Source organism: Motacilla alba, chromosome 5 (genome assembly GCF_015832195.1).
Source record: "Motacilla alba alba isolate MOTALB_02 chromosome 5, Motacilla_alba_V1.0_pri, whole genome shotgun sequence".
Classification (NCBI taxonomy): domain Eukaryota; kingdom Metazoa; phylum Chordata; class Aves; order Passeriformes; family Motacillidae; genus Motacilla; species Motacilla alba.
In genome coordinates, this window is record NC_052020.1 from 5,994,611 (window position 1) to 6,021,666 (window position 27,056).

General features: G+C 38.2%; 1 protein-coding gene across 2 annotated transcripts in view; it reads left to right on the forward strand.

Moving 5' to 3' along the window:
• The window catches only part of SPON1 (spondin 1), a 185,838-nt gene that overhangs the window by 17,255 nt on the left and 141,527 nt on the right, over positions 1-27,056 (forward strand). For both annotated transcript variants that reach the window (XM_038137250.1, XM_038137251.1), the window contains exon 3: positions 17,492-17,625. In XM_038137250.1, coding sequence (XP_037993178.1) covers positions 17,492-17,625 — 134 coding nt within the window. The remainder of the gene's footprint in view (positions 1-17,491; positions 17,626-27,056) is intronic.

Genomic DNA, 27,056 nt, shown 5'->3' on the forward strand with positions numbered 1-27,056 from the left:
GACCTGTTACTGGGAGTTGCCCAAAGTGGAAATCTACATTTGAACAATCACTGAAAAGGGACAAGAAAACTCTCTTGTGAGTAATTGTGCTCCTCAGAAGAGGGTTGAATTTTTTTTACTTATTTATCTCCAACCATGCCCCTTCTGCTCTGTTTTGTCTCCTTTTTCACTAGTTGTGAGAAAAACTGAAAGTCATGTATTCAGCTTCACTTTTCCAATGGTTGCATAAGAGGCAGGATGTGAATGTACACAACGTGTTGTGCAAAACCAGAATTTTCTGGATTAAGTACTTTTGGTTTCAATAGCTATAGACAAGTGACTATGTAATGAATACTCATATAGGCAAGATATTTACAAAAGCCGTAATTATTTGGAATCTGTTGAACTTTTGGCACAAAAAATAATTATTTCACCAAACAAATTCTCAAGCAATATTTGCCAGAAGATACTTTGTATTTTTTATGCATGGTTACTTTTGATTCTTAAAACACCATTGAAATTAATTTTCGGATGAGAACAAATCAAGAATAACCAAGAAATTCCCGATCCAGTCGCACAAAAGCTGATGTTTGGCTCTTGAGAATGCCTTTCATAGTAGTCAGTAATTAGAAAGGGAAATTCCCTGCTGGTGTAGAGCTACCATTTTGTTCCCCGTTCCCTGCATTGTTGCTGGGGGTAGGGTTATTATGCAATCCCTCCCAAGCTCATCCTACCAGACTGCTCACTAATTTGTAGGCTGTAGGTGTAAATTGAAAAGCCTTCATCCTGCTTCTGTTTACTTCACAGATTGAACTGGGCTCCAATTATTCTCATCTATGTGAATTGAGGCACTGTTGCTGCTCTTGCCTGTTTTTTTTTTTCCTCCTTGTGGGTGGGCACAGTTCATTTGAACCTGCTTTTCTTTCCCAAAGAAACATTTAAAAGAATGAGTATGTAAGAGGTAGCTTTGGTACTTGGTGTTCTATAACTTTAATGATTACATATCTTGATACAGTCAGTAGTGTAGTAGTGGTTCCTTAGGGCATTGCCAGTGTTTATTTGTCATTTGTCAGGCACATATCAGGGTTTTGTTCTCCTGCAACCCATTTTTCCTTCTTTTTTTTTTTTTCTTTTTTTTTTTTTTTCTTTTATTTATTTTTCTTTTTTCCTCTTAATTTCAGCTGGATGAATAAAGTTGACTCTGCTTGTATGGGAGACTTAATTACACCTGTTATTGCTCTCTGTAGCCTGTTTGTCACAAACTTATTTTAGCTAACAGACTGCTTTTAAATAGGAAGAAGACAGAGGAGAGAGGGGACATAAATAGCAAACAAATAATGAAAATGGAAAAATACTTTTCACTACAATCTCTCTTGAGCAATAGGTGCTTTCCTAGGAAAATGAACTCCCTATTTTATAGCATTACATGAGGAATGCCTTGTGGAAGCTTCAGGGAGGTATTTTAAATGGTTGCTAAGGCAGCAGTTTGCCTCCTATTGCTGTCCTTTGGCTCTGGCCTCTCTTTACATGGTACTGTGGGAATCCCACATGTAGGAGTAAATGAAAAACCTCCAGTCAGTAAATCACCCCCCCTCACTAATCCTTCTTGTTAAGCAAATCTGCCCACACATTGTGATAAATCCCAGATTAAGATAATCATAAATGTTTTCTGTATTAGCTGCAGTGGGGTTTCTGACTGTGCAAAGTTTCTTGGCTTCCTTTAGAATCTTTCAGTAACCCAGTTTTGTTGTCCATAAGGATTCTTCAAAGTCCTTGCATGCATTAGAATTGAGTTATGATATATTTAGACGCTGGCCTTATGTAATGGCCTTAGCTTCAATACCATGTGTCCAAACAATAATTTCCTGGACATTGTGTAAGATTTCCCCAAAAGATGAAAAAGACCCATATGGTAGCTTCTCAAAACTCTCTATTTGTCTATTTTTTTTTCCTTTCAGTCCATCTGATGTTCCTCTGATAGCGTTACTTGCAAAATGAATTAAACCCACGTTCTGAACAGCCAGCTTTGTGTGTGGTGCAGATGTTATTCAAGTGGCAGCTTTCACAGGAAGAACATTGTGTGCATGGCAGTGTGTTCTTAGGCTTCTCAACCCATTTGCCCCCTCTCTGCTGACTATGAGAGAGATTTGGGATTTCCTCTTGGGAGGAGCAAACCTGATAAAACCTGTGGAAAAGCTGCTCCTGGATTTTCACCAGTTTTGGTCATGTTTTTACATCTATACACATCACGTCCTCTAAAAACTTGGGATATGCCTGAGCCTAATAAGCTAAACTTATATAAACATGGAAAGGAGTACTGCGGGATTAAAAAAGGCATGAACAAAAAAGGCAGGATAAAATGCTAAGCTCATTAAGATACTTCAAAAATTCTCTTGAATTTTGGGAAATCCTAGCTAAATGTTTTCCCAGGTAAATTTACTTAGTCTTGTCCTAATGATTCTCCCTTGTCAGTGCTCCACATTTGTACATTTATGGATATAATACAGCTCTCAAATGTTATTTTATATTGTCTTTCTGATTAGGGCTCCAAAGTTTTTTACGTGAACTAACTTCCATGAATATTTTTTTTCCTGGAATGTGAATTTATGATATCTATTTTGCAGAAGATTGACTATTGAAGGAACTTGCTCAAGATTACATATCACACTTGAGCCATGACTAAGTGTCAGGGGTTCTGCTCTTCACACGCAGTGTTCACCAATGTTTCAATAATCATCCATCTCCTTGCATATAAATATTGTCCATGCATTAAATAACAAATGTTTGTTAAATGTGTAACCTTCCAATCATGAATGTGAAATATAATATAGAGATTTTAAAATAGGGGAGCACAGTTAAATTTTATATATTTGGTAGGAACCGTAAAAACAATTCCAGGAATAATAGCTGTTGTCCTGGTATGTATCAAAAAGATAAGCAAATCTTTCCTGCTACAGGGTTAAAATACTCTCTTAGCACTCTCAGCAGGCTTAGTCACTTAAACAAATAAATGTGTTTGGAGTCATACTATGTTTTAGTTCTTCCTGTTGTTTGGCACAGAATCAGAAACAGCAACGTTTACATGTATTTTGGATCACTAACCTGGATGGTGTAGTGCCTACTGTGCTCTGTATAGCACAGAAGTGTTGGGGTTTTTTGGTTTTGGTTTTTTTTTTTGTTTGTTTGTTTGCTTGTTTTTTGTTTTGGTTTTTTGTTGTTTTTTTGTTTAAATGAAAATAAGAAATAATAAGGATCTCATCTATTAAATATGATTCCTCGCCTTTAATACTTCTCTAATTAGTTCATGTTCCAGAGATTGCCTATCAACCCTATCAAGGGTTGATATCTCCTGCAAATTAATTTTTCTTTTAGATGTGGTTGAGTTTCTGACCATCACAGGAGCTGTTTTTCCCTTTTTGAACCAGGTTTTGTTTTTATTCTTTTTGCTCAAGTTGTTTTACAGTTGCATTCCTTATAGAATTATTTTCTCAAGTACCTGTGCAAAATGTCCATGATTAGTCTCCAAAAGGTGGAAAAGCACAGAAAAAGAACAGATCCAGGGTGCTGACTTTGAGCTTTATACAGCTTTTCATAGAAATTTATTGAGAATAATATTGAAACTATCAAATGCCTCTGAACAAACACTGGTGTGATTGATCATCCCCAACATCTGAGACAGATTTCCTGCATCACCAAAATTCAGCTTTAGGAGTGAGAGATGGCTTGAGACTCCTCATGAGTTAGAGCTGACCTGCAGGGCAATATTCAGTTTCTGCAATGAAAACATGAGTTATTTCTTGCTCTTCCATGCTCACGTGCTGCAGATGCTTAATAGATGGGTTAGATTGTTCCTGCCCCTTATGGTGAAATTCACAGATAAAAACTTTCACCGTTACACACTTCACATCCTCACGTGGGAGTCAAGAACAAAAGGACAGCTGTTTATATCCCTACACACCAACACTTCATCTCTTTGAGAAGGTGGTTTTGTCAGGACTCATATTTGGTGCTGCACTGTGTAAGTGTTTTGGAGAAAAGCACAGTGAGAAAATGAAGTCATCTGGCTGAAAGAAGCTTTGTTCCAGGTTGGAGAAACTACTGTAGCTGATCAAGTGCAGGAAAAAAAGGCAAGGAACTGCAAAGATACAATTTGGAATGCATATTAAAAAAAATTATTGTGTCTGCAGGGATCCCCGTGGCAGGGAGGAATGATGAATCTGACTCCATGTTCTCAGAAGGCTAATTTATTATTTTAAGATACTATATTATATTGAAGAATATTATACTAAACTATACTAAAGAATACAAAAAGGATACTTACAGAAGGCTTAAAAGATAATAATGAAAACTTGTGACTCTTTCCAGTCTGAACACAGCCTGGCACTGATTGGCCAGAGAGTCAAAACAATTCAGATGAAACCAATGAAACAATCACCTGTTGGAGAAACAATCTCCAAACACAATCCACACATGAGCACAACACAGGAGAAGCAAATGAGATAAGAATTGTTTTCCTTTCTCTGAGGTTTCTCAGCTTCCCAGGAGAAAAATCCTCTGCTAAGGGATTTTTCTGAAAATGTGAATGACACAAAAAATGAGAGCAGAAATTCATTGAATGCCTACTTCAGAAAATCGTGGAGCAGTGAAGGTTGGAAGGGACCTTGAAAGAGCATCTGATCCAACCATTCATGTGAAAAGGAGTCTGGATTAAGTTATTTTGACCCTTGTCCAGCCACTTCTTGAAAACTTCCAGAGATGGAGATTCTACTTTCTTGTGGAGGCTGTTCAAATGATTGATTATTCTCATTGTGAAATTTTTTCTTTAATAGAATCATAGAACGTGCTGAGTTGCAAGGGACCCCCAAAAGGAAATTTATTTACCACCCTCTCGGTCTGTAATTGCATATATAGAATTTCTACTCATCCTAATGAAATTTCAAATAGAACAACTTTATAATTTGGAAAAACATAATCATCAGAATTAAATCCCTTTGAGATTGAGATAAATTTATGGTTTTTTCTATTTTTTTTTTTTTTTGCCATATGTATGGTAAGATGAGGGTACAATTTTTTAATTGGGAAGTCTATCCACAGCCACAAAACTGACACATATAAAGAAAGCTGTTATTTCAAAACAAAATGTGCCAAAGCAGCTGGAGCTGAAAACTTAGCCTAATGCTTTTATATAAGGTTCCTCTGAAGCTTCAGTAATCAGCTGTCCCTTATGCAGCCTGTCTTGGAAATTCATTTAGAACATGTAAAAAATGTCAGAAGCAGATTTAACAAAATCACTGCCTTTTATTATTTGGTTAAAAAAAAATTGTTTTATGCCAAGGTCTTGACAAAATTCATGGCCCATGTGTAATACAGAAATACCAGTAAGAGAACATTTCATTCAGTGTATGGCCCTGAGATTAGCTCAGTTATTACAGTGTTGACCTGTGTAGAAGTAGAATTTGAGACACTGCCATTTCATTTTACAGCTCTATTTTTAGAATAGTTCAATTTGCAGAGGGATTAAGAATTTTATTAGAAACCTTTACCAAATTTCTTTGTTGTTCTACTTTTTTTCAGAATCCATTTTTGCATGATTATTTCCTCCAGAAATGGGGGAAATAATACATCACGGGGAAATGCATTGCTGTATTCAAGACAATAGAAAATCTCTTTGGAAAAAAACCACAGAAAGCCCCAAAATCAAACAAAACCACTGACACACAACCCCATACACAGACTCATGCAACCACTGAAGATTTTAGTTACTTTTCTATTGCTGGTGTCACTGTTAGGTTCCCATAATGAACTTTTGGTGCAAGACACTGCTCCAAAAAGTGTCTAAACCACGTTTTAATGTCAGCTTTTCTTTTAGTCTCAGCACTTAACTGACTTGGACTTCAGTCAGCATTTGAGGAGGGCTTACCAAACTCTTGAAAAAAAATCTGTTCTACCCACAAGAGTCTCGTTTTTGCCAAGCTGTGGCTTTACTGTTGTCTGAATGCAGTGTGTCTTTCTGCATCAGAATCCTCTCATTCTGGAAGGGAGAACGCAGAACTCTTTGATTTCTTATATACTCTTGGTCTGCAAGTTTAATTTGCTGGAAGGGTGCTCAAGGTAACATGAAATTTGGCTTTTTAAAGCAGCAGGTAGGGGAATTGATGGTGAATTGGGGATATAATCTGTGGTGCCCTCTAAGGAAGGGAGGAATTGGAGAAGCCGTGCATTAAATTTACCAGCATATCAAAAGTAGGAGGAGCCAGAGCCTGGATTATTATCTCTTGGCTCTGTCTGATGTTCAGGCACACATTCACATGCACACAAAAAGCGTGGTGGCTTTACAATTGCTCACAGCTCCTGTCAGTGCTGCTAGAAGCCTCTCCTGACTTCCTGCAGCTCTTCTACACCAGCAGCATTCCTGACCCGGCAGTGGGTGCGAACTGTTCAGCAGAAGATTTGAGAGCTTTTTTAAGGAGGCAAATGCCTTCTTAAGTTTATCTGCACGGAGCCTGTAGTTCCAGATCACCGGAATTTCTGCTGTAAACGTGGTTTTAGCAGTGGATTAAGTCTCTCAGAAGTAGATTATGTTCTGTACGCAGTCATCCAAAGGCTGCGGGAATTTGTGTGGCATGGGCTTGAGCTGGGTTGGGATGTATATTTTGGCACTGAGACACTCAGGAGGAACATGAATAGCACATGTGCCAGAGCTGCTGATGCTTTAAAGCTCCAACACTGAGCAGGACAATAATGCTATTAAAATATGTATTTTCTCTAATCCTTAAATCCCTTCTTAAGCCAGGAGGTCCAAGTGAGGTAGCTATTCTTGGCACTACAGTCATAGTGCTGAGTAGTGTAATATTTTCTAAAATGAAGGTTAGATGAAAAGCCTGAACAAGCTAAGAGACTGAGAAATGCTGATCCAGTAAAATGTGCAGACTCACATTTTACTATGTATTTGAAATGACCTTCATCAATTCTGGCGTTCCTGAGAGCAGAAGAGTCAATTCCTTTGTACTTTGCTGCCTGTTGTTACACTGTGCTGCAGAGAAGTGTCATCTCTACAATAATCCTGTTATTGATTATATTAGTAAAGAAGCCCCCTCTACCCTTAAGCCCATGTTGCACTTTTTACTCCACAAAGTCACAATTAGAAAAAGCTCCTTTGGCTGGTAATTAATGCTCTGACAAATGGTAAAGAGGGAATGGTTGGGGAGGAAAGCAGTTCCTTATCATCCCTCTGCAGGGAAGGGAGCACCTGACACACAGAAAGGTGCCTCCAGTGCTCGAGCTATATTTGTTGTTTGACCAGCCACTCTAAAATTTCTTCCTTATCAGATCTTTTATGTGCCTCCTTAAATTTAATATTCCTTTTTCTTTGATCGACTGGTGTTGCAACTGTGTTCTTATCTGGGATTTTGTTCCTGAAATAAAAATGGCAGTTCCTGAGTTTTAAATTGAATTGACAGCAAGCCTGGATTTCCTTGCCACAGAAATGTAAATGAGAAATGCCAGTGTGAGCAGAAGATAAGGTCCATGTCTTCTTCTGTGTGAGTCCACAGCAAATATTGCTCTGGCACCCACATTACTCATGCATTGCTCATTATGAGGCTAGAGATGTTGGTGACATTACAACCATACAAGATAATCTTATCAAAAGATAAGAGTGTAATTAATTTCAAATGGCAGAGACACCTCATCAGTATCATTTAACACCAACTTTATGAAACTACTGTACTGCAGTAATTAGTCACTAACGACTCTCACCAGCCCATGTGGTTTGTTCTGATAGGAAGGTCACGTTTCCTTGACTGCCCTTAGCCAAGCTTTCAACTTGATAATAAGAATAGTGGATTTAGGATTGGATCATGCCTTCTCTCAAGCATTGTTGCATTATGAACATGAGAGCATCTTTTTTTTTTTTTTAAATATAAATTTCTTAACTGTTTGAGGGCTTGAAGCTTATTTTCAGGGTGAACAGAAGTTCTGGACCACTGAATTTAAAATATGTTATTGACTGGCCTTGAATGGTGACTGGAAGTCCTTATTTTAGTAAGCATGAAATATTAGTATGAATATAATTAGTGAGTATGAAATATTTATTAGTCACAGTGGAGGCACGTTCCTTCAAGCATTCATAAATGGCATTTTTGTGCAAAAAATTCTGTGCATTGACACGTGGGCCCAGGCAGATAACGACAGTCACTGCAGAAATTGAGTGAAATCCTGGTACTGGTATGAAAAGTTTCACATTGTTTTGATGAATTAGGAATGTGCTGACAAGGTTTTAATTTGCATTTAGCAAAAATTAAAATGCTGAGTTTTGCTCACAGCAATTAGGAAGTCCTTCAGCTTTCCACACACTTGTCCATAAACATCATTCTTCTTTATCCTGGATTCAGTTGTGCCAGAGACTGAGCACTCTGCATCACACTTCTTAATGGCCTTAAACTGCATGCTTAGCATAAGACCTGGAAGTTGATTTAGGTCCATACTTATAAATCTTTGGTTTGTGCTGAGATTGAAAGAATCTGAATGAATTTGTCACCATGTGGATTTGGAAAATGTGTTTGAAACATGCTTTATGCATTGCTAGAGTTTGGTTTAAATGCATGTGCCCTGGTTTAAGACAACACAGAAGGCCAGGTCTGGGGAGGAAGCTCAGAGCCCTGTTTTGTCCCTTTTCAAACAAGGGTGATCAGAAATAAATGTAAAAAGGAGCTCTGTAATTTGTTTTTTGATTGAACATTTTAAAAAGTTCTGTGTTAGCACTCCTAGAACTGATGCAATTGCAGTCCTGGACTAGCAAGCCAGTGCTAGAAGGAATTCTTAATATTTTGGGGAAACATTGTGCTCTCTTGTCTCCCCAGAAATAAACACCCAAATATTAACCTTTTTAATGGATTATATCGATTTTCACAATTTTTTGGGGGATGGGAAAACTTTTCATCCAGATATAATTTCCAGGTTGAAGGAGACATCCAGCACGAACTGGAAAAGGATTTATACCTGGATGGGGAGGAGAAGGTTCAGGTGTCTGAGCCATTAGAACACAGATTGCACCAGAGAGGTCTGTATCCTAAAAGATGCTTCTCCACACAGCACCAGTCTCCTTCAGGACAAATTTCACCCAGCCTCTTTTGTTGCATCCCTCTGCTTTGTAAAACCAGTAAAACACTTCACTAGACCAGCAGGGACTTGGCTGGCTCTGTAACTTGGGGGGAAAGTCATCAAAATAAACAGAGCAGAGAGGTAAAGACACATCAGTGCTCTCCATTAGCTGGGTGCCAAGCCAGTGTTTCCCCTTGGTTCAGGACCTGTGTGGGGTAGAACAGCTCAGAAAAGAGGCTGGCTGAAGGCTACTCACTGTGTAAAACCTTTCACTGGCAGTGAACAGCCTAATTCAGAACGGATTTGTGAATCTGCACCTTCCATCTCACAAGCAGAGTCTTCACTGCTGGTCCCAGAGCACACTCCAATAGAATGCCTCAGCTTTTTGCAGGATAAACAAGTGAAATAACTAAATAAGTTTTGTCCTCTGATCCCACTCACTCTGCAGCCAAATGAAGATATAAACAAATTCTTCACAAACTAGGGGTCTTTTTTTTTTTTTACTATTTAAATTTCCTTTTAAATCTATCATGCCACAATCCCTGGAAACGCTGAAAAAGTGCTCTGGTGTAGAAGAAGTAGTCCTCAAACTGCAGCAGCTCTGCCAGATTTGTTTTTGTTCTGCTTCCTGGGTTCTGTGAGCATCAATGCACCGAGCTGGGAGATCTTTGATAGAATTTGGCTGTTCTTTCCACGAAAGCAAGACAAAGGCTTGGTACACAGGGGGCCACTCCAACTTTATGTCTTCCATGGATTTCCCTGGCTTAAATTCTAGTTGACTCTCTAAGCTACTTTTCCATTTAATTTGAGCAATTGGCGCATCGCAGAGGAGGCTGAAGGTCTGGAAGCTCAGATTTAATCTCTTCCCAAAGAGCTCCTGTTTATGAGGCCTGAGAACAACTCGAGGTGTGACAAGCTGTTCAGGATAATAAGTAAGTCATCACAGAGCATTTAATATGTTGGTTTGAAACAGGAGCTCACTGTCTGTATCCCTGCTCCACAGGCTACTCTGGAGTGGTTTGGGAAGGGTTGCTCAGCAATCCAAGTCACGTCTCACTTCCAGTCGAGGGCTTGTGTGCACATCGCCTTGCTTTATATCACTTTCTTTCATGAGGCTGCAAAAGCATTTTGTTCTTTAAACAACTTCCCAAAGCTTTTTTTATCTGTCTAGAAAATCAGATTAGAAGGCTCTCTTTAATGTGAGGTGGCTGATTGAGTTACATATATCTGGATATAGTGGTGGGAAATACATTTAGGAATTAACACCAGTTTTCTCACTTTCCAGAAAAATGTGTGTATTGTGGACTTGAGTGAAACATCCTAACTGTACGGAATGAACAAGAAATATACAAAATCCTTAAACTTTTACTTCTTTCAAGTGATTTTTATCTAAAAATTGTTGATTTCTATAAAGTATCCCCTTCAGCAAGCAATGTTTCTCCCAGGCTAAAGCACTTGAGACATCATCTATCAAAAGCTACTTTTTACCAGATTCAAGTAGTGGCTATATTTTGCCAAATAAATAATGTTCACACTGAAATAGTTTGACAGCGGAACACTGAGCATAAATAATGTCTCTGTAGAAGTGTTCCACACAGAGAAGATCCACACATGGATCTTTGTTGAGGTTTTTGTGGTTATACTCTCATCTGAAATGACTCTGTTAGTTTTGTCGTCTTGGAAGGACTGTTGGCACTCTGATCTCTCCATTACATGGAAGACAGAAATAAGAAATCTGTGAGAGCCCTAAGTGGCTGTGCTCAATTTTTTTTTTTTTAAATTTTTCAATACTGGATTTGATTCTCTATAGCTGCTGACTTGGGTTGGCCAGAGGACTGCTCTGACTAATGCTGACTCTGTTCCCAGGGGGCTGCTGAGGGTCATCACTGCACAGCCTTCACTGGTGTCCCCATCATCCTCAGTGGTTATGAATCTGTTTTAAGGCTGCAGTGGGACAGCTCTGCTTCTAAATCTTGGAACAGAGTTTTGGTAGTAAAATGTCTTAATTTTCGTTTTACAATCATAAAATTTACTGTTTTTTCATCTGCTATTTTATGCTTCCTAATTTAAACTATGCTTAGACCACAAAACCCCCTCTCATTTCATAGAAAAGCAAATCCATTTCTTTAGCTACTGCCTGAATATAATGAAAAAAACCTGTAACCCACAAATGAATGTGTTTGAATTGGTCAGCACAGAGTCTGACCTCAGTAAATTTACTCTAGATTTAGGCTTAACTTGATTAAATTGTTCATCAAAGTGGGCCAAAAGTCCCATTTCTTTGAACTAAAATTTTCAATCTTTCCCAGAATCCATACACATAATTTCAAATACTCTAAACCTGCTGTGCAGAGTGGACACCAGGCAGTGGGAACGAAGTTAAGCCATTTGTCATGCAAGGCTCAGAGTGACTCGTTGCTTTTGTTCCAAACGTCACACGGAGTTCCTTTGCACAATTTCCCGGGGCTGGTGCCCCAGTGCTGTGAGTAATTTGTATGCTCTGATGCTCCTGCCAGGGTACTCTCTTTGGCAAGAGCCAGCTGGGGCACTTTGGGTCTTTGTGTGCCAAGGTGTGAAAAGCAAGTTCAGTGCTCAAAATAATTCCCAGTTTCTGGCGAGCGTTGTTGGAGAGCACTGGATGTGCTGAGAAGCTAGAATATTTGAAGGGATTTCAAAAGATGGTAGAATTTGTAAAGATTTTTGTCCTTCCCCTGCTGGAAATTAGTGTTTGCAAATTGCTTTTTAAATGTGAAATGAAAGAATTTTCCTTAGTCGAAATAATTGCTTAACGAAAATTACTGATAGAACCCGATGTGATTTATAGCTATGAGAACAATGACAGCTTTCTGTGCCTGGTATAGTTTCTCTGTTAGAGATGATAAAAATAATGTTATCTGGGAAAAGCTGGGTTATCTACCAGCCCCTCTCCCCAGTAATGCAGTCTGATAAAATCAATTTACCAAGCTGTTTCCACAGAGATGTTAGTGGTGTAGTCAAGGAGGAAACTCCATGGGAAACAAAGATGAAATTTGGACCTTCACCCCCCTCTTAGTGACTACTTAGATGAAAACTGCCTCAACTCACAACAGTCTGTGCTCATTCATCTCTTGAGTTTTACTGACAGCATCAACTTAATTGGCCATTTTAACTTTACAAGCGTAAGTCTTCAGTGCAAACTTTATAATTCAGCACGTTAGAACTTTAAGTCAACTAAGAGTGGTTCTGAAGCAAGAAAAATATACAGTATGACATTTTACATTTACTAAATCCTGTCAAGCTGCTGTCACCTGTTACTGGCAATACACATAATCTTTTTACTCCTTTCATACATATTAAAGAAAGAAGAAATGGCTATTTTTTTAAGTTTCCCATAGCCAGGCTTGGGCAGAAGAAGCTGTTTGGTGTGAAAGCTGGTGGTGTGTAGTGCTGCATCTTTACTGCCCTTCAGGCTCCTGTCACCCTCAGCTACTTTATTTCTCATTTTGTTTGAGTTACACCTTGAAACAGACCCTGCAGCAGCCCTGCAGACCCTGCCTGCCCTGCTGGAATAAAACACCTCAGGTCTGTTTGGACTGCAGAGCAAAACACAGCAGATTCTTGATAGCAAAAATATTTTTCCTCAGGTAATGATTAGAGAACTAAATTTGATTTCTAATTGCAACTTTGTGCGAGATCTGCGTAAAGTTTGTGCTAGAAGTTATCAAAACGCAGTAATAATCTACAGGTGTATTTTAGCATTGACTTCCTGCAATAAATCTGCACTTTTCTCAGTGCTTCAGAGTAACCCTAACCCTAACCCTTATCAAATCCTAGCCCTAAGCCTTATCAGACAGCCTCAGCCTTGTGATGCATTGCTGAGGGTGGCCAGAGAGCCCAGCAGTGCTCAGTGGTTCCGTACAACCTTGAACCATAGTCTGCACCAAGACTGGCTACTGACACTGCCTCAAACGTCCTAGTTCTGATTCTTCTGATTCTGAGCACAGACTCTGAGACAAGTGCTGTGTCCTTTAGTCAGAGAATGTGGTTATGTGAAGCACATCTTTGAGGTAGGGTTTTTAAACTGACTTTGTACATCATTAATTTTACATTCTGTATAATAAGCTCTGTTCTAGATTAATCCCTAAAGGCCAAATATTATTGCTGTTACATAGACCCAATGTTCTTTTTTGTAATTGGAAAGTTTCCTCAAGGAGAAGACAGTTTTGCAACATTCATATTAGCTCTTCCAAAGAAGAAATCTGCCCACAAAGATGCTTATCTTGTGAACTTTTAGCTGTGTCCTTTTTTTTTTTTCTTCTTTCCTGTAACTCTATTGTTCCAGTGGAATGCAGCTGTTTCAGTGAGTGGAAAGTGATGATGTGTCCACAGAACAAGGAATGGTGCTGAAGGTCCTAGCCAGTGGTTCCAGCTAAGGAAGTGGATACAAGCCAGTAGAGGGTTTATGTAACTTCATCTCTTTTGTACTCAGCACTAATCCCTTCCTTTGTGATGTATGGTATTTAGAAATTTTTAAACTTTTTTTTTTTTTTTTCAACACTGATATAAATTTAAGGATAGAGAGTATAACTGCCTGGTTTATTTGACTAACAGTTTACAGAAACCAGAAACAGCAAGCTTTGTCAGTCAGCATGAAATGTTCCAATTCTGGGAAAACCAACTGTTCCTTTTTCTTTTAACAACTAAGCAGTTATCCACTCCTGCTTTTCAGGAACACCCAAAACTTGTCCTCAACCTCATCAGTTTTTGGGGCAAAAATAATAAGCAAAGAATGCCTGGAGCTGGTAAATTTTCCCTTTAATATCCTTGCTTTCATGTTTGTAGATTTACCCAAGTTCAGCCAAATTCTACCTGTTGTGACACTCATTTGAATCCCAGTTAACTCCAAAGATCTTCTTGGGGATTTATGCTAGTTTTCCTGCAGGAATAAATTGGACCAATAACACCACAATCATAATGGGGGAAAAAAAAACCCCAAACCCCCACCAAAACACACACACAAAAAAACCCCAAAAAACAAAACAAAACAAAACAAAACAAAAAACAAAACCAACCAAAAAACCCAACCAGAAACCAACTCCAAACAAACAAAAAAAAAAAAACCACCACACCAAAACACAACTAGAATATTAAAATCTAATGTCATTGGATTAGTGGATTCAAAAGGATAAGTCACATAAGGATCCCTCCCTCTGAGGGTTCAGATTCTTTGGCCAAGTGTCTATTTTTTTGGGTTTAGGATTTTTGTCCAACATGTGGGTAATTTGCTGGCCCGTTCTTGAAAATGTAAGGCTTCCCATTACAGATAACCTGGGGTTTAGAAGCTATAATTCTGCAAATGCTACATTTTAATCTGCGTTCCTTTTCCCTGCCAAATCTTTCCTTCATGCCTATGTGGTCTGACTTGATTCCAGAAAAAAAATCAGGATTGTATTACATGTCTCTTTTTTCCCCCAAAGTTGGCCAGGATACTATTGCTTTTCTCCTACATGGGAGTGTAATAATATCATCCACCACCCTAAAATATCATGTAATTTGTAATTCTGGAGTATAAATCAGGATTCCCTTCTTATCACTCCTAAGAAACTTTTTATAAGTAATTGAACCTCCATGGATTCAGAAAGAACCCCCTCCCCCCCATCTTTTTAACAAATAGATTTGAGTTGGTTTATCTGAAATCCTAGAATTTGAAGCATTCTTGTGTTTTTATACATGGTAAAATGACTTTCTTGAATCATCTCAAATCAACTGGCATTTGAGCCTTTCCAACTAATTTAGGAGTTCTGTACTGCATTCTGTCAGCATTTAGGAGCCTTTACTGAGAAAGCTTCTGTCCAATTTTTCTTCAAAGGAATGCTTTCTGGAAGACCTTATGATTTTATGCTCAGTGTTTTCCAGTAGACACTCATTGCAAAAGCCTTCTGCTTTGATGGCTAGTGATGCAGGAAATTGTGATGTAGCCTTGGGGCTCAGCCACTTCCTGTTCTTCCAGGATCATGTACTAAAATCCAAAAGAACTTTCAAATTAATTTATAGAAATACTTGAGAAAACTCTTTACTTGCTAATTTGAAGGAATTAGAATGGAGTAGAAGTGCAAAAGCCATTTCTGTGTTCATTTGCTACAGCTGGAACAAGGATGTGCTTCAATGTAATGGCTATCTAAAATCCAAACACATATTTCAGCTTCTGCTTTTGCAGGCAAGTCATAAATTTGGCTTGTAATAACTACTCACAACTCCTTCCTTTGGTTGTTGGATTTGGTTTTGGGGTTCCTTGTGATTCCATTCACTGTTGGGGAAAAAGCAGGATGGATTCAACTGGAATAAGAATTTATTTAACATGCAAATGCACGTGGGTAGGTCTGCAGTGATGACTGCTGGAGGAATGACCTTTAGGTCTTGTTGAGTGAAAATAGTGAGTGAAAATAGTGGTTTTATACTTGGAGAGCACCAGTTCATTTCAGCTGGGCTTCTCAAGAAACATTCATTGGTGGAAGGTGTGCCAGGAAAGAGCTCAACCAGGTTGGGGACGAGTTGCATTGGTCATTGTGGAATAGCTTGTATCTGATCAATCCTATTCATACTTATGTGCAATTACATAATCTTGTCCTGAATTTAACATATTCTTAAAGTTTTTATCCAAGACTTTGCATCTGGCAAGGGACCCAGTGTAATTTGTACAGTAATTTGTAATATTTCCATTTTTTAGAAAAGCTGTCCTTGTAGAGAACATCCTGATGACCTCCTAAGAGCCTTTTCAATGGGAATTACCATGCTTTTGTATAACGTGCAATAGTGTTTCACTGTGTATGAGATGGTATGAAATCACTCATTCTTCTCTCAGAGCTGCCACCAAAATTGGGTTTTGATTGCGAATGGATTGCTGTGAGATAGGGATAAAAGGTCAATTGATATGGTCCTGGAATAATTGAGACAACCTTTCTGAGAGATGAGTAGGCAGTTTTATTTCTTTATTTCACTGATGCAGGAGTAAGGCAGATGGAATAAGTACAGTTGGTGGCCGAAACTGAATTGTTGGTCAGGGAATTCTTGGTGCTCAACTTAGACTCATTAAATTGTATCCAGCAGAAGTAGAAACTCTGCAGTCAGCTTAAGCCTCCACTGGATCCCACACTTCCCACTGCTTCCTGTTAATTAAAACCCAGCAAATGTGCACATTGTGTTTGCTTACACAGATTCTACAAAGCGTTAAAAAACTTGAGCCATATTAATGGCTTCAAATTTAAAACTCATTAGCCACTGCCCTATTGACCAGCTAAAGAGAGTTTCTCAGCACTCCTCTGGGCCAGCACCACTTCATTCTGCCATGGAAATACAGAAATGTTTGTTGGCTTGGCTAAAAATGTTTGGGAATGGTGGCGGTATCCTTGGGTGAGATAACGAGGATGCCTGCTCACTAAAGCAGATCTGGCCCAATTAAAGATATTGCCTCTTTTTTTAGAATGCAAAGGAGGTTTGGTTTTTTGTTTTTGGTCAAAACACTTGTTTAATCTCATGTTTGCTGCCAGAAGATTTGATTCTTTTTTATAGTTTAGTTGGTAAAAGTGTATGTTTGTGTGTGTGTGTGTGTTATTAGAACCAGGATTCTGAAAAAGCCCCTTCAGAGCTGAATCTTGCCATAAATTGATAAATACAGCTTTTTTTTTCTCAAAACGGTAAGGTTTGTAATTCATTGCCTGAATGCTGACCCAGTGTTGTGTGAATTGTGGCTTCATCAAATGAAACAGGACCACTGAGCATTTTGAAGAGAAATTTTGCAATATCAGAGCATTGCCTGTTTCTACATAAAACTTTACAGTTTCCGATGAAATGTCTTTGAGATCTGATGAACAGAAGGCTTAAAGTACAATCCATGAAACACATATGCAGTGAGAAAGCTATTTTGACATGACTCTTTTGAGTAAAATCCTTGGAACACCAGTTCCAAATCTGCCTCTCTGGCTTTTGACTTGTACCATTTAGACTTTCCTGTTAACCATCAATCAAGCAAAAAAGCAAAAAATAGCTGCAGTTTGGACTAAATAATGGAATCCCAATCATCTGAAATGATGAATATTTTATTATTTTCAGTTCATTAATATTTACAGGCACCTCCAGTAATCAAGATCCACAAAAAAAAAAAAAAAAAAAAAGGTTATTTGCAGCTATGCTCTGAAAGGCCTGAATTCTCTTTACCCAGAACTGACTTATTCTTCTGTCTTTATTTTGCGAGCTTTTGGTCTTCAGTTCAGTCTGCATGCTCTACATAAATTCACTGAAGTAGTGCTGAGCTGAGCAGAGAGAATTATAAATATTCCACTCGAAGAAAGCACCAACTGACAAAACACACATGGAAGGTGTTGGCCATGCAGGTCCTTATCTTTTTCCTGTTCCTCTGCTTACATTTCCCTAGATCATAGATGAAGAAGAAACCCAGTTCATGAGCAATTGTCCCGTTGCTGTGACTGAGAGCACACCCAGAAGGAGGACACGCATCCAGGTGTTTTGGACAGCTCCTCCCACTGGGACAGGCTGTGTCATCCTGAAGTAAGTATTTTAAGGCATATTAAAGTAAAATTCAGTTAATAAGTGGAATATTTATTGGAAACAATGGAGTTCTTAATCCTTTTTTTCTCTTTGGACATGTTTTACTAAGTTTAGCTCTACTTGCAGAGTGAAACTTTAGCAATTTAAAGCCTCAGTATTCAAAAGGAAGTCCAAGGCTTCAATAACCATTGAGTCAACAACCTTAATTGAACTTGTTAGCCTTTAGTTTCACATAAAAAAACCTAAAAGTTCTTAATTTTTAAGATCAAAACTGCATTTCTCTGGTGGGTAAAAAACATGCTCTTTGTTGAGATGAATAATAAAAATGTTCTGCAAAGTCATGATTGTCTAAATGGACCTTTATCAGAAAAACAGGTCTATTTGTTTAGAGGTGAATGCTTTCATTTTAGGCCTAGTGATAATTTACTGATATTTTACTGTTATTACGCACTCTCATGTGGAATCATGGTTTTCAAGCAGTAAATAAAGATAACTCTATGTATGTTCACTTTGATTTAGGGTCGCTTGTTAGTCTGCAGAGCTAGAGTGCCAGAGAAATGCTGTCCTGTCTCTTAAGACTTTGTTTGCTGTATTTAATTGGACATATTGGTCAAATATTCATGGGCAATTGGGATTTCTTTGCTTGTTTTGAATCCATGTCTGAGAGAAGCCTTAAAAATTGCTAAGGTGTGTCCTACAGAAGTATTTCAAAGAGGCTTTTCATAGCGACTTTTAGGCTTTTAAGGAAATGCTGTCACAAAGATTGGGCTGAAGACAGTTCAGACCAATTCAGGAAAACGTTTTATTGGAATTACAGTTGATTTCTGGACAGGCTGTGAAACTGCCACCAGCAAAAATGGTCTGGGCCTGCTTTCCTTTCACCCTGTGCTTCACTGCTCCTCCTGCTGATGGGCACGAGACAGACACTGCCCTCTTCCCCATCTCTGAGGGCTGTCTAGTCTCAGCTCTGGCTGTGGAACAGTCTCAGATCTTTGGCAGTGTGCTTTTACTTGCTGCTTCTTGGTTTCAGTATGATAATTTAAAGAATCCCTTGGTTTAGTGTACTAAAGCAGCTCAAGAATACACTTACAGTCTTTTCTTCAGCTTGGTACAGACAAATGTACATTAGGCTGAAACAAAACTGGAAATAAGTTTGGTGTGTTTATAGATGGAATTTTTTGAGTGTTCCTTTGGCAATTCAGAGGATTCCTTGAGTGTTGCTGAGCTTTTTTTCAGTAAAGCTCCTTGGTCTCCCCCCCAGGACTGACCCCCTCTTAGCTGTATAACCAATATTGCTTAGGCCTCTTGCTATTTAAGTGAATTAATAATAAGGTGATGATGCTTTATATGGCTTTTTAAAGAGACAAGAATTTAAAAAAATCTGTATTTTTCTCACTGAAACTTAAGAAAACTGTGGCTGAAGTCAGTTCAGGTCTTGGCAGAGAAGGAATGCAGTAAAGTACCACCAACTGCAGGATCTTGAGAAGTGTTTCTTCTCTCTCCTCGCTGCTAGTCAGGCCATGCTGGATGTTCAACACTGATTTTTTTCTGTGAAGTACTTGAATTCTTGCAGAAAAGTCAAGAGAGGCTACAAAATGTAACAGTCAGAGCTGCAGTTCTGATGTTCTGCACATGAAAGAATGAAATTGCCGCTGCCTCAAAGAGTGTGCAGAGGGAACCAGTGGCTTGCAACTCTCTCAGGCTGCTGGATGTGCAACAGTGAAAACTGAAACTCTCAAGTGCCAATGAAGAGCTGGATTAGCTGACTGGTACCAGCTCCCTTAACCCATTTGGGAAAACAAAAGAGCAGCTTGGAAATGCAGATTCTGGGAAAAGGAAAAATTTTGGTGTTTATGACCACCCATTTACAGTGTGCTGTGGGTGTCTTTGGTGTGTGTGTGTGCTGCTGAAAAGTGGTAGGAAGTTGTTAAGTGCCTTTCAGGAAAAATTAAATGAGAAATAGGAGTTTCCTCCCAATGAATGCTTTGTTGCAGGACTGTTTAAAGAAAGAACGATCATTCTTGAGAGTTGCTGATGCCAGAGATGAACCTCAAAATGTGGCATTTGTTTGTGCTGCAGTGCAGCCCTCCATGGGCCCATGCATAACAATCACTCCTGGCATTAAAAACATTTATATGTTCTCTTTTGCAAGTAAAGATTTGGTGGCATCTGAGTTAGAGTTTGTAGTCAGCCTCCTTCACAAACCTTCTTTATGGTCTGCTCCCGTAGAATAGAATGGAAATTTTGGAAATTATTTGGAAATACCTATTGGAACATCAGCATTTGAAAGAATTATTTCATGATTATTCTAGATGATAAAAGAAAAAATCTAAAAGAAAATATTGTTTTGAAGAGTTAAGTCCAAACCCATAATGGAAAAATTCTGAAACCTTGAACTTTAAGGGAAAAAAACCCTCTGTATTTTTCTTTCTTCTGTATGTGACGGGGGTGAAAATATTTTTTTTAATTGTCAATACATATCTGTTTCAATCCTTGCAGACGACGATATCTTTGTTTTAGAATTTCCAAAATAGAATGGCATTCTGGAACCTGTTCTGGATCATGAGGATTTACTTTTTCCCTCGCCCTGCTCAGCTGACTTCAATATATTGAAAAGTAAACCATAGTCAGAAGTTTAACATAAATGATCCATAAAAAAATTATTACAGTTTAGGTGCCAAATAATGCAATTTTTTTTTTTAAATTTTTTTTTTTAATTTTTTTTTTTTTTTTTTTTTTTTTTTTTTTTGGTAGTGGTATAACTAAGTAGAGTCTCCCAGGAAGCTGTTCCTGAACTAGTAGTGAGGTTTGGGAGCAGCTGTTTTTCTGCAGCTTGTGGAGTCTGGTGGCTTTGGTGGAAAGACTTGATCAGATTTGGGTGGTACCTTCCCCGCCCTTTCTAGGCATGGAGCATGAGATCAGTGTGGCTGTGACAAGCAAAAAATGACACAGAAAAATGGGAACCTGTAGCTGTAGGGTTCAGTAAGGGATCCTAAATCATTTGACATGTGCATGCCTGTGTGTAATGCTAAATTTCTGGGTGACTGCAAAATTCAAAGTTTAGGAGTAAAAAACATATTTGAATTTGACTTATTTTCACTTTGTCACTTGCTCTCTAAAACATCTTTCTCTCTGTGAAGACTTAGAATTGTGAGGAGAAAAAAAGAAGAAAATGGATTAACATTTGATATTGTGCAGTAATTGTTTACTTGGGAATAATTAATGCATTTTCTTCATTCCCAACAAGGGATGACAGTGAAATACCCTAAAGGTTTGAATCCTTCTGGACTCTACTGAAACCGCCAGCACTAAATGTGCTTTTGGGATGCAAAAAATAGCTGAGGCTCCATTTATCCACACACTTAAGGCCTGTGCTTGAGTCTCACTGAAGATAAAAGACTTACTTTACACACTGCTTGGGAGAACCTCAAGCTCTCTTTCCTGTTTTCCTATTTGGACCTTCCAAGCTGTCATGCTGTGCACAGCCTACTTGTTTCCATGTTCACAGTGGAACCTCTTTCTCTCCCTATTTTCTTTCCCTTGTTTCTTGTGATTGAGTGCACACCAACATGTCACACGTCAAAATGGGAGGGCCGGGTCATTCCTTCTTCTTCTGATAAAAGTTGCTGGTTTAAACTTCACTTACTAGGTTTCTGAGCTCTTCAGAATGCATTTGCTTTCTAGGATCTTTGAAAACCTACTGTTAAAACTTTCTTGAGAAAAATTTATGGTTTTTTTTTTTTTTGCAACGTGCAATTATACAGAAAAAAATTACATAAACAATAGAGCAGTGGCAGAGCCTTGTAGTGTTTGTATCATCACATGGAAGTAGAGAAATTTTCAGGGTTTTGAACCCTGTCTTGGTCAGTCTGTTTTAATATGTTGTTGAAGTGAATGAAAACTGTTTTAAGAAACACCTTTTTTTTTCCTTCATATAAACTTTCGTGCTTGGTTTGGCATATTCTAGTTTTCATCAAAAGTAGAACAGTACACCTGCATTTTTTTTTTAATCTGACAGCTAATATTCAGAGGCTGTGCTTAATTCTGTAAAAAAACCTCTAAGTAATGGAAATTTATCTTGTTAAACAAGGAAAGTCTAAAGTATGGATTTCAAATAGTGATTCGTCCCATTGACCAATAAAAGGACAATAAAAGTTCATTGAAAGCTTCTTAGCAGTGATGGAAAATCACCTCTTTTAGGTTGCTTTGAGCCCTAGATTCAGCTGCTTTGTTGTATTCCTCAAGACAGGGTCTCAGCTGAGTGTGGTACTGAGCAGGTAGGTAAAGGTCTGAGCCAGGCAATCCGTGGGAAATACAGAACAAACATTTTTCTGCAAGTCCTTTAGAATTCTGTGCTAGGACACAAGAGTGAGGAAAATTTGGTCAAGTTCTTAGCTTGTCACATATTAAAATTTCATGGTAGGGAGGATGTTGTTAATATCCAAACTGAGTAAATCTGTCAGCTGGTGTAGATCTCATGAGGAGTCAAGTACTGTGAGATGGTAATTACCTTCTCCTCCTTTAGCATTTGCCACTGAGGCTGAGATTAATAGTTAAATGCAGTACATGATGGCCATGTGCAGATAAGTTATATTCAATTTACCATTTAGAGAAGAAACCACAGTTTGCAACTGGCTCTCGAACTAATTGGGTTCTCAGACAGCTCGTGTGACTTGTATGGCAAATGCAGCAAAAGCTCCTGCAGACAAGTTATTTATTTCTGCCATACATATGCTGAAACAACCAACAAATTAAAACCTGCTATCTGTAAATACTGTTTATTACCATTAGCACTTGCAGAAATGCACTGGGTTCACTGTGGGGTCTCTGCTGTTTGTTTCGGGGAATGTGTTCGGAGCCATCTCAAGGGAAATGGTTCACAGTTCTTGAGGAAAAGTGTGGAGCTTCTTGTTTTCCTGAATATGTAATTATCGTCATGATTTTAATTACACTGGCTCTTGTTTACATGTAATGAGAGAGCAGAGGAATTTTAAAGAATTGCAGCCTCCTAAATAAAAAGTATGGCATATTTAGTGTATATCAAGCAAAATCCTGTAGATAGTTGTGCTGCTGGAGCAAAGCTGTCATACCCTGGAGGACAAATTCAGTTCCAATCCCTGGGTCTGGGCCTTGGATATAATATAACACTCAGTTTCCAACCTCCTTGTGGGTTCTGACCATCCTCTTCCTCAAGCTTCAAAGCTCTGAGGGTGAAGGAACTCCAGTTTTTGAGCATTTACCTTTTGATTTCTTGTAACTTCAAGCATTCTGTTCATTCAGGTCACTTGGCCTGTCACTCCGAGTAAACACTGTGCTGAAATGTGTTGTAGGAGAGACTAAAAAAAGAACCAAATGTCATAAAACCTCTGGAGTTCATAACTGCACCTTCATCCTGAAAGTGCCTTGGTGTGCAGCCAAATCTCTTCTCTGCACTCAAAACTCAGGATGAGATCCCTGGGCCAGAGCAGAGCATGAGGCACCTGGATAACAAGGCTCAAAATTCACAAGAACAGCTTTGTGGTGTGTAAATTAATACGTGATCAAATCATTAACCCTGTGTTAAGAGGAGTGTTTATGAGGAAGGCCAAACTGAGGTATTCAGAATAAAAATCTATTTCAGAATTAATCTCTCTTACTGAAAGTGTTGTTACTATGATTCCCACAAACCCAATATTGCATAAATTTGCCTCCAACAGAAAGAAGTTCCAGTTGCCAGACTGCTTTACATGGGTGGAAGCTGCAGTGCTTCTGAAACTGTTGCCAGACATACAAAAACATCTGATAGATGATCACAGAGCTGAATTTGAAAAACAATAAAGAACAAAGAATTATGTGCAGTTACAGCTGAAAAAGTTTTTGCAAATCCTAAATCCCTCATCAGTACCAATGAACTGGCACAGGGAGGAGAAGTTGGGCATGGTTAGAATTTATTCAGGTTACTTGACTAAGGTGATGAAATTCTCTGTTGGAATCCAAAATGCAAGGAACTCTCAGAACTTTGAGCCTGTAAGCCAAAGCTTAGAATTAAACACAGGATTTGATCTGAGACCTTGGAAAAGGCTCCCAAACTGAGGTGCTAGAAGCAAGAATGCAGATTTATAGCTTAAAGCAGAGACAAGCTTTACTTTTCCTTTACTTAAGCTAAGTAAAGAAAAGTTTAGAGTTTTAGAGTTTAAGATACAGAAAAATAAAATTTTAAAGTTTTTTCACCTTTTAAAAAAAGGTAAACAAGGAGTTTAGAATGCAGCACTGTAGGTTTGTGTGTCTTAACATGATTGGCTAAGAAAGCTTACACTGCAGTATGGGTCCATAAGATGAAATATCTAAGGATTGGGTCAAAACCATAAATAATCCTTGTTGGCAGTGTTTTATTGGTTAATAAATCCTTAAAAGGTCTTGTAGCTGAGGGTCTTGTGACCTTCTGAGCCACGCAGTGAAGATGTGAGCTGAGCTCACCCTTCCTCCCTATGCAGAAGAAAATAAACTGCAGCATCAAAAACAACTCAGAGGTCCCATCTCTTAACTCATTCAAAATTCATTCAAAAATCCCCATAGTTCTCTAAGTAGATTCTTTTGTTTTAATCACTAAAACATTTCTTTGTTCCTTTTTGGTAGGGCCTACCCCAATACACTGGATTTTTCTTGATTTGTTGGGATACTTCTTTGAAGCAGATGAGTACAACTGGCACACAGTTGACGAGCTATGAGAAATTCACTATAAAACTGTGCCTCTAAATTTTCCAAATGTAAAAACTAGCAATCCTGAAACCTAGAAACCAAAACTAGCAACGCTGCTTGTTTGAATCGGGTATTAAATTTGTTATTCTGTCTTTTCCATTCATCCTCCCAGATTGTGCAGACACTTTATGTCAACAGTTTTACCTGTTTATTTGAGTGCTAACAGTGGAGCAATTGAGCACAGCTGTAAAGCATTTACTGACAGCTTGCCATTATGAGTAAATATAACAGCCAAGGAAAAAGAGAGACCAAGCTGCCCTCCTTGCCTAGAAAGAGCTCTCTTTATGGAACAACAAAAGTTTTCATGTTATTTATAACTTTATTCTTTTTCCTTGAGTCTTCTGCATGCAGAAAAATTTTTATAATTTCTGTACTACTATTTTTAAAAAAATCCAACTCTTTATCTTCCAGCTAACTACCACATGACAGCATCTTCTGGACTTAATTTTTGATCGAGATAGTAGCAGTATAGCCTCATATTTCATAGCTTAAATAGAACATTTTATATAGACCTTTTAGGTATTTCTGCACAATTAAGATAGCAAACTAAGATATCTCTGTGCATCCTAACAGTCCAGAGAACAAATGCAACCTTTGATAAATAGAAAATGTGCCATTTTCCATATGAGATCCTTTGGGTGTGCCTTCATTTTTCCCCATTCTTCACTTTTAGGACATGTAACAGAAATGTGCCCAGCTTTAAATGACCACGGGTTGGGAATGAAGAGATTTGGGTCCATTGCTGTCCTTCAGCACTGGGTTATTATGCACTGCTCAGTCAATTTTTCATTTTTTTTCTGTTTTCTGAAGAGCAGCTAGTGGCCAGTGATTATTTATAAACTACTGCAGGGTAGAAAAGCTTGTATTGCTATCTTGGTTCCTTTAAAATAAATTAAATATTGTCTTCATCCAGCAGTTTTATTTTTAAACAAATAGGACAAAAGTTTAAACTTTTAAATGAAACTAACTTGGAAACCTATATTTTATTTCATAGATGAAACACCTACAGATAGTTTGTGTTAGGAAGAAAGAGAAGAAAACTGCATTTTTAGATGGCTTCTAATTTATACCAGCTCTACTATTAGGTGTAAAAAGGCATCTTTTATCTCAATATATATGATAGCAGCCCCCTGGATCTACTGACACATCTACATCTAAAACCAAAAGCCATTTCACTTTCATTTTCTCCCAAGTTTAATATTGTCCCTTTAGCTTCACAGTGGGAGCATGTGAATTCGGAAAGTGTTAAAAATGGATTTTCTTATAATTTTGTGTTCTTCAAGATAATCTATTTTATGGTGCAGTAATTAAAGTAATCCTATAAAATCTAGTTAGGTTCATTCCTATGGTGTTTTGTTTGTAGAGATGTGGTGTTGCAAAAAAGCTTAATGGTTATGTTACTCAAGGATGGGTTTATTCCTTGAGGAGAGCAAAACAACTGAAAAACAATGAGAAAAGCAGAGTAAGGAGAAGGGTGGTGGTCTTTCTCTAGCAGCAGAGGGAATGTAGTTATGGCTTTATTATGGAAGATAATGTTTTAAAACTTTTTTACACTCTACCTTGAAAATGCCTACAATAATTTCATATTTAAAAAAAAAAAATCAGTGTTATGGCACAATTTGTGGTGAACTGAAGGCACGTGCAGTTACTTTCATTGTTCCATACAATTTTTGTCTTTTCACGAATGTCTTTTTGTAAAACAAGCTGTTTTGTAAGCAAGAAAAATATTGCATTGATGTGCAGTGGAGTAGGAATTCAGGCACTGGAAAAGTTCAACATGCCTTATCACAAGGCAGTGATATCAGTCTCATCTTTGATCATCACTGTGCTTTCTCCAGACTTCATGGGGAAATACTTCAATTAAAAAAAAAAAATAAGGTTAACAGTGGACACAAACACAGAACCAGTCAGAATTCACCTGTGCCCTAATTTGGCATTTTACAAAACCATGCAGGACATTTAAAATTTCCATTTTTATTTCCTAACCATTATCCACTCCGAGTTCCTTGCTCCTTCCAGGTTCTCAACACTGTTCTAAGGGCACTTGGGTGTTTAAACTGTGCACTTCAAAAAGTCATGTGAAGTGGAAAATGAGGTGCAGTGCTTTTCTAATGTTCCTGCTTTCTGATCCCAAACCTGAAGATAAATAAGGAAGCTATAAAAAGTGATGTCAGAAGGGGCTTTAATGAACTACCCAAGCCTTTTCTGTCTGACTTTACTGGGTGACTGTAGAGTGTACTGTGATCAAGCTTCCCCTGCACCTGTGTATTTACAGATCCAAACAGATACAGGAAAAATCAAGAAAATGTTTCTTCAATACTTTTTCTTATTGACAGAATTTGCATCAGAGAAAGGTAAATCCTCAAGTAATTATTAATTCTATTTACATATCCTGGAGGAAAATGCAAAAAAGGATTTAAGACATGTCAGGAGGGACGTTCTGTGAAGTATCTTACACTGAAATCTGATTTTCTCTAACTTTTTGCTCCCTGCAAGTGGGGAAATAAAACAGTAAGCTGTGATTTCTTTCTGGCTCAGTCTCGAGGAGAGTCTGCATTTTCATAAATTCGAAATAGTGGGATGGAGGAAAAAAATCAGCTCTGTAATTTGCTTGTTGTTTGCTGTTTGTAATGAAAATCATTGTTAATTTAGGAGCCCGACAGCTGTAGGACATTTGCCATTCGGCAGCAGCT